Consider the following 10,945-nt stretch of genomic DNA (forward strand, 5'->3'; position numbering starts at 1 on the left):
ACGAAAAGAAATTAAATGGAAAACTATATACAAGTAAAAAAAATTGATTTTTGATTATGAGGTTGGGCTGATCATGGACAATTGAAAAATTAAGAGGAAAAGTTAATAATTATCCTTACTTGTAAATTAGAAAAGAGTTGTAGGCTGAATAGTTGTTGGACCAGTCAAGCCTTTCCCACAAAAACCCGTTTAAAATTCAATTCTCTACCAAAAATGTATTTTTTATTAACAATTTCAATAAAAAAGTCTTAAATTTACGAAATGCAACATCGCTGCATCTGCCTTTCGCCTAACAAAAACAACAAATTGTGTTATACAAAACGAAAACTTGAAATGTTTGCATGAACTGTCTTGGGCTATTGTCTCTGAAATAACAAAAACAGTTGATGAGTAAGTGGTGCCCAGCGGGCAGATCGCAAGTGGAGATTGTCTGCGTACGCCCACAGGTGAGTACAATAAAGTAATGGTATCAAAATCAGCTATCCGGCGACCACAGCTTAAATGTGCGGTCAAAAGAGGTCGTGGCTATATACTGCGAATTGGGCGCGATGTCCACCGATATGACCTTGTTGTCGTGGCCCTGCAGCGTCTTCAACGGCTGCCACGTCTTGTTGGACCAGATCTTGGTGGTCGAGTCGTAGGAGCAGGTGACCAGGAAGCTGCCGCACTCCTGCTGGTACTTCACGTCCGAAATCAGATTGGTGTGCGCAGGAATGGTGTAGACCGGCTGGCGTCGCCGCAGGTCCCAGATTTTACATGTGTTGTCCTGGGACCCTGTTGCTATGTGGAATCCGTTTGGAGAAAAGTCCACGCCGAAAACGGCGCCCAAGTGTCCCTCCAGAAACATGATGCATCGGCCAGTGCGCAGATCCCACACTCGTCCAAAGGCATCCAGGCCGCCGGTGACCAGAACACTGCCGTCGGAATGATAGCTAAGGCAGTGCACCGGCTTTGCGTGCCCCTCCTGATGAAGCACCTCCGTCTTTTGCTCCAGATCCCACAGCCGCCAGCTGGAGTCGTAGCAGGCGGTGGCCAGAAAGCGGCCGGACGGATGGAAGGCTACCTTGGAGACGCGATGCGGCATATGGCCGGTGATGTCGGCAATCGACTCTTCGTTGTTGAAGCCCCACAGCTTGACGGCGCCATCGTGGCCACCGGAAGCCATGGCCACCACGTTCTCCTCGTCCGCTTTGACTCCCGGCCGCAGAGCCACTCCACCCACATAACTGGCATGTCCGCGCAGCGTCTGCTTCAGCTCGCAATCGGGCACGCTCCACAGCTTGCAGAGACCCGACCACGAGGAGGTCAGAAGGAGTGAGGAGTCTTCACTGAAGGCAGCACTACTCACGGGCCGTGTGTCACCCACCTGGGAGCACAGTGGAGCCAGTGACTGCAGCTTCTTCTGCATCTCCACCATCCGACCGGCACGTGTTGCGCTGGGCACTTCAAGGGCCTCACGTGCTCGCACCAAGCGATCCTTGGCGCGCGGCAGGGAATAATCCGCCAGCCAGAGTCGAGCAATACGCAGACTATCGGGTCCCTCGTGATACCAGGTGGCCTGATCCTGCTCCCGCTGTTGCTGCTTGCGCTCCTCCTCCTCGTACTGCCTCTTGTTGATGGCGTTCTCGCCCAATCCAGCCAAGAGTTCCTTAAGACGTCTTCTTCGCTCCGCCGGTCCTTCGCCAAAATAGCAAATGGGTTCGTTCAGCTGGCGTAGATTGCTCTTGATCTCCGTGTCGTCGGTGGACACATTTATCTGTCGTGCCCGCTTTTTCCGCTCAAATTCCTCAAGGAGCGCCACCTTGTCGCGCTCCATTTCCATCTCCAGATCGAAGTAGTCATCGTCAATTTTATTGGCCAGAGTTGCGGCTGTGGGTGGAGGTGCTCCGGCCTGCTTCGAATTGCTTGCCTTTTTCGTGGACTCCTCGTAATCCTCATCGGAATCTATGTCTTCCAGTTGCCCGCCTGTTCCAGTTGTTGTTGCTCCTGTCCCAGACGATGCCGGCGTTCCAGGTGTTGTTGTTGTTGCTGCCCCAGACGCCGCGGCATTTTGCCGCTTGCGTTCCGATTCTTCGAGCGATCCATAGTGCAGCGTTCGCTGCCGCTTGATGTACTGTATATCGTCGTCATCGGACATCGTTGCGGCCAGCAAACAAGTGCAAAATAATTAATTTTAAAACAAAATTTCGCCGAAACAACGAAGAAACAACAAAAAATATTGCCGTAAAGAAAACGTTTTGCTGCCTAGTGTTGATCAACGACGAGAGGGGTGGTTTAGCGATGGCATCACCGATATTTAGAGCGGTATGCTGCGAATATGCAATAGTTTTTAGATCAATGTGTGGTAACAAAACAAGGAACGATTTTTGCAACTATAAATCATATTTAAAACAAAAACTATTTAAAGCTTAACTATTTATTCCATTCGTTTATATTAATAATATATAATATTTATATTATACTCCATTATACTTTATATTGAGATATATAACCACCAAATTTCTAATTTTAAGTACATCTACCGTTATAACAGAGAACTACATTTGTTTTTAAAATTAAATGATGTTCTAATGATTCTTTTTTTTATTTATTCAACAATAATCTATCACTAATCAATAATCTTGGATCTGAACAAAAGCCGTTACTCCTAAAAACCGTGACTTTCCACCGATATATCGGCCACCTGTGCTTCACAGCACTGTTTTGCAGCACTACCCCATTTTAGAACATCCTCACGCACGCACACACAGAATTTTCCTAGGTGATTAAAAGTGAGTGAAAATTGAGGATTTCCACACGCGTCGCACGCTATCGGTCACCAAGCCAGTGAGATAGCTGTCACTGCCACCGCTGCAGCACTTTTCACACGCTCCTGGGCAGAAGGATATGAGCGCGCCGAGCAACAAAATGTCGGCCACCGATCAGATGCGAGCAATGCTGGACCAGCTTATGGGTACCACACGGAATGGCGACGAGCGCCAGCTGAAATTCTCTGACCCCAGGGTCTGCAAGTCCTTTCTGCTCGACTGCTGTCCGCACGACATCCTGGCGTCCACGCGCATGGATCTCGGTGAGTGTCCCAAAGTGCATGACCTGGCTTTCCGCGCAGATTACGAAAGTGCTGCCAAGACGCGCGACTACTACTACGACATTGAGGCCATGGAACACCTGCAGGCCTTTATCGCCGACTGCGATCGACGCACCGACTCCGCCAAGCAACGGTTGAAAGAGACCCAGGAAGAGCTGACCGCTGAGGTGGCCGAGAAGGCCAATGCCGTCCATGGCCTCGCCGAGGAGATTGGCAAAAAGTTGGCCAAGGCCGAGGCGCTCGGCGAGGCCGGCGAAGTGGAGGACAGCATGGAGCTGATGAAGGAGATCGAGGAGCTGCGTGCTAAGAAGATCAAGGCCGAGCACGAGTACCGCACCTCTATGCCCGCATCCACCTACCAGCAGCAGAAGTTGCGCGTCTGCGAGGTCTGCTCCGCCTACCTCGGGATTCACGACAACGACATCCGTCTGGCGGACCACTTTGGTGGTAAGTTACATCTCGGATTCCTCACCATCAGAGAGAAGCTGATCGAACTGGAGAAGACGGCGGCGCCGCGAAAGGCGGAGCTCAAGCGGACGGGTAAGATGACGGACCGGGAAGACGAGGGCCGCGGACGCAATCGCTACTTTGTAGGTGGTCGTGAACTGGACCGCCGCTCTCGAGTGCATCGTTCCCGCTCCAGAGAACGTCAGCGCAACCGGGATGGGGACCGCGAGCGCCCCAACAACGGACGCGGGCCTGAGGAGAAGGGCAGTGAGCGACCCAAGGAAACGGCAGATCCGGAGAGAGCCGAAAGGGCACCAGATCGTGGAGGACGGCGAGACGACAAGGACAACCACGGCAGGGATCATCGCGAACGGGAACGCGACGGCAGGCGGGATCGGGAGCGACATGGACGCAACGACAGAGGACGCTTTGGTGACAGAGGCGGCGGTGGAGGAGGCGGTGGCCATCACCGTGACGACAGACGCCGCTCAAGGTCCAGGGAACGCTCGCCACGCGAACGCCGCAACTTCAACCACTTCAGGGATGGTGGTGGCGGCGGCGGAAATGGCCAGCGCAAACGCTCCTACTCCCGTGAGCGCAACTACCGCCGCTAGGCTAGAATCCCGCCCAGCGCACGTACGTAGCATTAATCACATGAACTATAATGCCACCACAAATTGAACTACTGAAAACAACAGGAACCGAATATTCTTAGCGTAACCAATAAAGCAACCTAGAGCCACACTGTCGACGCTCCAATATGAAGATACAACTACCTTTGTACATTTTTAATAATTTAATTGATTTCTATTTTTCATCTTGCGTTCCAACCTCTAACGACCGAATAAAGCAGACAAACTTTTGTTTGTTACTACCCCAAAGTAAACCGAACGCAGCCTAAGACCCCAGCCTCAATAAAAACTTTAAGAGAAACGATATACTCGATATAATGCGATTGAAATTATATAGTCCCCCCCGTCCAGTCCAGTGTACTTGGCACGTAGAGACAGAAACCCAAACAGAAAATAGAAATCCCAACGAATCCGCGGTGTTGTCAATTATAGTTCAGTTCATAGTAATTCGGTTAGGACACAGCGGCAGTAACTAATTTATAAAGATTCAGAGCAGGAGAAACGTTTATAATATTTGATATTTTGTGTGTTGTATAGCTAGCTACAAGTTGGTAACACTGACTGAAACCCAACCAAACCTGACCACATTCGACCATGTACTCTTCTCAGCTAACGATCACGTTCACCCAGTCGAAGTCAACGTGTGTTGTGCATCGCTGTCGTCCCGCTTTGGGGTAAGCCGCCACCATATTTAACTCTGACACACTCCATCACTGCTCTGATCTGATTTCATTTGATATGATTTGATTTGATTTGTAACCCCAAAGCGTTCTCTACTTGAAGTTCCGTTCCACACTTTCGCAGCCGCTTAAACTCTCGCACAGCTTCGGTACGTATTGAGTATGGCGAGGTGACTATATCCATTATATCAGACCAATGTTAGTTGTTTTGGCAGATATGCGTATTACATAGATAATCCAGATAATATAGCTTGGGTACGTATCCATACCGGCCGACGACGTTTCCTTTCGAATCGTCGAATGAGAGTGTCGTTTATTTATTCGGTTCTGGGTACGTATTATTGTTAGAAGATCGCGACTGTGGTACGTATGCATATAACGACAATAATGGTGCCCCATAAGCAAACCAGGCTCTGTAGGGTTCTCGGCGATCCAGATCCCAACGTACGTATTCCTCCTCCTCTCTCTCTCTTGAAAATAAATAATCAAAACTACAATCACTACAAACCCAAATAAATTTTAATCTCGTAGCTGTTTAGAGGCAATTGACTTAAAATCCGTTTCTTACTAAATCTCTGTTTATCTTGCCAAATGATACTTGAGCCACAGAATCGATGCCGCCGCGGGGCGCAGATCAGTACTGTACATGCCTATATGATGATGTGAGTATTCGGGACACTAATCTCTGATTACAATCAAGCAAATACCAAATTTAATCATCGATGACGGCTTGGTTTCTTGGTTTGATTTTTTCGGCAGCCAAGGATTTAGAGTGGGATTATGAGAGCAGTGTAAAGAGTTGTTTGTGTTTGGCCCTGACAGTGGGTAAGAATCGATCGATAATGCCAACTGATTTTTAACTACCATATATCTATTAACAATACCTATTGTTTTATCTACGCCTAAGTCAACACACTGTTCTACACACTTTTAAGTTATACACCCACACACGACACACTCTTATAAGATATAAATTAAAACTAATCTTTATGGATCTAAGCGGAATGTAATAAAATTGCACTTGAATTATCGCCGAGTCAACGAGTTTCTTAAATTTCATTCGCAAGGGTTCATCAATGCCACATTTATGACTGGGAATCTTATAGTCGTGCTATGCGAAGTGATAAGGGCAAGTATTCCTTTAAATCTACTTGGTCGATATCGGTAACAAGATAAAGGTAACCCTAATGTGAAACATATCTGTTTCAAATAGATAGACGTCTATGGTATAGTTATTATGGTATGTTATAGTGCATCAATTCTGCAACATGGCCGGATGATCTGTACTTGCTTACAGGTGCGTATGCCACAGCGTAAATAGGCTAGCAATTTAAGGAACCCATTGGATTATATAAAAATGTTCCAAGATAAAGAAATGAAAATGAAAATCGCTCAGAAACAGCAATTCAAATTTATATTTACGCCATTAATATAGCCCCCAAAATAAAACACAATTGTAAAGTTTGTTTTCTTCCATGAGAAGGCTTCTCGGTGTTGTTTTGTATTTTTTAATTTTGCTGTTACGTTGGAAAGGACTTTCTTTTTTATACGTTTTTTTTTTCTGCCTGATTTCTTGTTCCAAAAAAGAATTTCTGTACAATTTTGTCTTTTAAGTATACATTTAAAATTAGGTTTTCATTCTTTGTTTAACAATTTCAATTGGCCCAAAAATAGATGTTTTTGTTTTTAATTTTAAAGCGTTACCAAAATCTGGTTGCTTGTTGTTTCTTCTTGTCTTGGTGTTAATTCGTTTGGCTGTGAAATCTGTGGTTACTGTGGTATTGGAAAAACCTTCTCATCCTCCCTCGCCACCAACATCCCTTTAAGGTCTGGTCATCGTTTCTACTCCTAACGCAAAACAGTCACTGCGGGATCCGCCTGGCGGCTGATTGATCCGCATTCAACTCTCTTTTACAATATAATTTGATGGGTTTGGAAATTGAATTTGCAGATGATCATCAACATGATTGGAGTTTACAACTATAGTTATTATTTATACAACAAGTAGTTTCAATTTGGGTTGTTTGTTTTGAGTTTTTGGTTGCCTTGCTGAGTCGCAACCTTCTAAAATTTTGCACTATTAGATTGGATTTAATCTTATATAAAATTCATCGCTCTACAGTTTATAGTATAAGTATTGTGTTGTGGTTTCTTTTTAGTATTCGATGGGTAAAAAATTATGCTCTCGACTTTGTTTAGTTTCGCTTAAAGACACATCTTAATTATTTCTATACATAATATAAAGTGTTTCTCATTTTATAAGTTTTGTTTTGTTTTGTTTGTTATGGTCTGTTAAACGTTTAAACACTGCTTACGAAACTATCTTAGCTAATCTGATTTGATTTATACTTGGATTTGTATTCCATATTACATCGTACAATAGTTGTTGCTTTTGCTGTTGATTTAATGCTTAAAATTAGACATTGAATTTGGCATTTATTGCGCATACTTGATAGTAATTAACATGATCTTATCTTTCCCCATAGAATTGTATAGTTATTTACAAACAATTTCTCGCCTGATTTGTTGTTTACGATTATGAAGACCACTTGCAGGAAGGACAGTGAATTGTAAATTAAATTAAAACCGTAGGAAATTTTGGATTGCATGTTGGAAAAATTCCTTAGAGCGTGCGCCTAAACTAAAGCTTTATAAACTTGTAAATGCTGGACTAGCTTTTAAAACAGAGGGCTGAAAAAGAAGTGTTTGTTGCTAAAAATGAAAAAAATAATCTATAGGGTACAGTTGGAAACTAATCATAGTTCGGCACTTGGCCGGGCAGTTTTGAATTAATTTAGAAAATATAGATATAATAACTAGGCGTATCTAAAGGGATGATGCGTGAAGTAACCTAAAAACTATATGTGTACGCGCCGTAGAACAAAATATTTAACTTGAGTAATATATGAGAGAAGACTACTAAGAGCTAGATTCACAGGAAACTGGACTTGATGATCATCACAAGTGTGCGGGTGTGTCATTGTTATTGTTTTTGTTGTATGTGCTTATTCTTGTTTTAATGGATTGCAGTTGTTTCTGATGCTGCAGTTTGATTGCTGTTGTAAATGTTGGTGTTTGTGTTGTCGTTGTTTCAGTCCTTTGAGTGAATCGGTATCACATATTTATGTCCATACGGACTTTTGTACTTAATGCCACAATCACGATAGAATTTATCCGGTATACCTAGATTACATAAATACAATTTGCCACAATTGTTCGTTGATGCTGCTCCTGCTGCTAATTTGGTAGCCGCTGCTGCTGCCGAAGTGCTAGCAATGGGTGTTGGTGTGGCGGCAGCCGAAGAGGATGATGATGTTGTTGCTGTTGATATGCCATTTAATGGTAGTATGGGTAGAATTGAGTACTTGATAGCAACCTCATTAATGCCACACGGCGGCGGGTCTATGGCAAGCACCGAAGCGCTAAAAAAAATGTATAATAGTAATTTGCTTTCGACATTAAACGGCGTTCACTAACCGATTTACACTGAGCCATTTCCTGATCGCATCCGATAAATTAGCGGTGTTAGTTGATAATATCACAAGATCTGGCGTGGGTAAGGCTAAAGGATGTAAATAGTTCAGTAATCGATTAATTGTATTTTATATTATTTAAGTAACTTACCGTCTACTGAGTGAACTATGACATTGTCGGTTGCCTTGAACAAGGAAATCTCTGCGCTACTGCTGTTCTGCTCCAGCAGTTTAGCCTGCTCCACGTACAGCAGGACAGTAAGTCCATGCGAAGCCAGCTGGCGACCTGTGGCTGCTCCAATGTTAATTGTTCTGTAAGGAATTGTGTTAGAGACTGCCCTAGTTATGTACATATAGGTTTGATTAACTCACCTCATATTTTTGACGCCATCGCAGATGATGGCAATCTTCGGCCACTGATGATTGTTGGCCGGCGTCAATCGCCTGGCGCCGCCCAGCAGTGTAATGGCCAGATCACTGGCTCCGCGCGCCAAAATGTCGATCTGCCTCTGCAGGGAGAGGCCCGCCTTATCGGCACTTATCTCGATTTTATTCCGAACGTAAGCCGGAATCGTCGGTATAATAAGACCGTCGTCCGTCACAAAGTCATGGCTGCCGTCGAACATGCTTTCGATCTGGCGCAATTGTAGTGGTTTGCTGGCCAGGATGTTCTCATCGTGACGATACTTCTGCTCTGGCTTATTATAATGATTGTTCACAATGTGCCGCACCACATCTGGTTTTTGGGTCGTCGACTCGATGTCGTCCCAAATTGCCTGCTTGTCGAACAGCGCCAGATTGCCCTCAAAATCGAAATCCTCGTGGATCAGCGGATCGTCCGCCTCACTGCCAAAAGTCAACTGCACCTGTTGCTGCCGCATGCTGCTCTCCCTTCGTACCCTGTTCCGCTTGTTCTTTCCGTTGCCGTTGGCATTTCCATTGGTATAAGAACCATTTCCGTAGCCATTTCCATTGTTATTGGCATTGCCATTCCTTCTTCCATTTCCATTTGTATTCCCATAGCTCGAGGCAGCCGACTGCTTGTAAAAGCCATCTCCGTTGCTGACGATATCTATGGGTTTGCTGCTGCCCAACGACAAACCAGTTGCCTCGCCGCTATCTCCGCTGCTGCTGCAGTAACTCTCCCGGGTGTTGCTCACGTAGGAGCCCAGTTTCACCTCGACCTTCGGCGGTATCATGTTGCCAAAAAAGGCGGCCACGCTGTTGGGAGTCGTTGACATCTGCGGCTGCTGCTGAGCACTGGACGCACGGGATGTTTGTGGTGTTCTGGATGCCGAAACAAATATAAAAGTTAGATGGAACGTTTTTAAATCACACGCTCAGTTGGCACAATACCTATCTAAAACGACTCTTGCTTTTTATCTTAAGTAATTAAGATTATTTACTCATTTAAACATAAAGCTAACTTCGAAATGAAATAAAATAAAGAGACAATCGTGTAGACTGTAAAAATCTTATTTTTGTATAAAGAGCTAACAAATAATTTAAATTGTTATATTATATTATTATTATATTACCTTACGGTGCCATTTGAGCCGTTGTTCTCGATTAGCTTCAGCTGATGCATCTTATCGCTTAGCGCCGAGTTGAAGGTGCCACGTGGGCCCGAAGAACTCGATGCTCCGCCAGCCGCTCCCCGTCCATTGTCGTTGGCCCTTGACCGCGGCGTGGATGGCAGATCCTGTTCTCGTTCTTGCTCCTGGAACTGCTGTTTCTGTTGCTGCTGCTGCTGGAGTTGGAGCTGCTGCTGCTTGCCCAGGATGTTAGAGAAGTGGGGCATCTTGACGGGCGTGGGCTTGTTGACCACTGGCGGCGGCACCGTGTGCCCATCCAGATCTTGCTTTACGGGCTCGATGAGATCGATGCTGCGAATGTCCGTGCACTTGAGGACCACCTCGGCGTTCTGCTTGCGCAGCGGCACGCCATTGCGGAAAGCCCTCACAATGGTGATCTCCTCGGCAGAAATCTGCTTGATCAGGCCCTGGAAGACGCCCAGGACCTCGTCGCAGGCTATAGACACCGCACAGCCGATCCAGTCTTGATCCGTCGGACCCATGTAACCAGTTTTCGATACTCCCGCTGCGAATGCGACAACACGTTGGATCGGCTTGTTCTGCCGTGGCTAATGCTTGTTCGAAATGTTTGCTGGCCCGCGCAGAGCTGCTTGTTGTTTTCGTTTCTAATACGCAATTTCGCCACTAACTACGCACCACGCACCTCTCTTCCTCTTCTTCCTGCTGCTGCACTGCTGTTGATTCTAGTGTTTTGTGGCTTAAAGTCGGGTGTTTTTGGATTATTTGGCTCTGCGGTCAAGGGGTTCGGTATTTTGTCTCTTTCAATCAATAAATGCACCAACCGTTGCAACACTTTGAGGCTAAAACTTATTGGATTCCTCGTTTCATTGGGATTTTCACTGCTTGCGTGTGGCCGTTCGTCGGTGTCCAGATAATACCAAACAATACCCAAACTCGCTGCGTGGCAAATTAGTTTATTGACGAGATTTATAATCAAAACATTAAAAAATTTCATGCTTTTAGGAAACTTGACCCTATTTGGAAAAACATTTGGTTCAATTAAAGCCTGCAAGCCATTTTATGAATTTAA

The 10,945-nt window shown here is 45.4% G+C and overlaps 3 protein-coding genes across 3 annotated transcripts; 1 reads left to right on the forward strand and 2 right to left on the reverse strand.

Moving 5' to 3' along the window:
- Positions 1 to 195: 195 nt before the first annotated feature.
- On the reverse strand, positions 196 to 2,297 carry LOC6738472 (U4/U6 small nuclear ribonucleoprotein Prp4). Its single transcript, XM_002085243.4, has one exon. It carries the CDS (start codon positions 2,135 to 2,137, stop codon positions 476 to 478), a length of 1,662 nt encoding a protein of 553 aa, XP_002085279.1. The 5' UTR covers positions 2,138 to 2,297; the 3' UTR covers positions 196 to 475.
- Positions 2,298 to 2,690: 393 nt separating this feature from the next.
- LOC6738473 (putative RNA-binding protein Luc7-like 1) lies at positions 2,691 to 5,883 on the forward strand. The gene has a single exon (XM_039293768.1). The coding sequence runs from the start codon at positions 2,887 to 2,889 to the stop codon at positions 4,147 to 4,149; it is 1,263 nt and encodes a 420-aa protein (XP_039149702.1). The 5' UTR covers positions 2,691 to 2,886; the 3' UTR covers positions 4,150 to 5,883.
- Positions 5,884 to 6,309: 426 nt separating this feature from the next.
- LOC6738474 (enhancer of mRNA-decapping protein 3) lies at positions 6,310 to 10,826 on the reverse strand. The gene is made up of 5 exons (XM_002085245.4): positions 9,859 to 10,826; positions 8,693 to 9,607; positions 8,472 to 8,632; positions 8,325 to 8,409; positions 6,310 to 8,269 (listed from the first exon to the last, which is right to left on the reverse strand). Exons 1-5 carry the CDS (start codon positions 10,395 to 10,397, stop codon positions 7,939 to 7,941), a joined length of 2,031 nt encoding a protein of 676 aa, XP_002085281.1. The 5' UTR covers positions 10,398 to 10,826; the 3' UTR covers positions 6,310 to 7,938.
- Between the last annotated feature and the right edge of the window lie 119 nt (positions 10,827 to 10,945).

This window comes from Drosophila simulans, chromosome 3L (genome assembly GCF_016746395.2).
Source record: "Drosophila simulans strain w501 chromosome 3L, Prin_Dsim_3.1, whole genome shotgun sequence".
Classification (NCBI taxonomy): Eukaryota; Metazoa; Arthropoda; class Insecta; order Diptera; family Drosophilidae; genus Drosophila; species Drosophila simulans.

What these genes read in the sequence shown, in the direction of transcription:
- LOC6738472 (XM_002085243.4), bottom strand. Translation starts at nt 2,137, where the DNA reads ATGTCCGATGACGACGATATACAGTACATCAAGCGGCAGCGAACGCTG.
- LOC6738473 (XM_039293768.1), top strand. Translation starts at nt 2,887, where the DNA reads ATGAGCGCGCCGAGCAACAAAATGTCGGCCACCGATCAGATGCGAGCA.
- LOC6738474 (XM_002085245.4), bottom strand. Translation starts at nt 10,397, where the DNA reads ATGGGTCCGACGGATCAAGACTGGATCGGCTGTGCGGTGTCTATAGCC. An exon ending in GGCTCAAATGGCACCGTAAG is followed by an intron (nt 9,608 to 9,858) that starts GTAATATAATAA and finishes TTCGGCATCCAG; the next exon opens with AACACCACAAACATCCCGTG. An exon ending in CATAGTTCACTCAGTAGACG is followed by an intron (nt 8,410 to 8,471) that starts GTAAGTTACTTA and finishes TACATCCTTTAG; the next exon opens with CCTTACCCACGCCAGATCTT.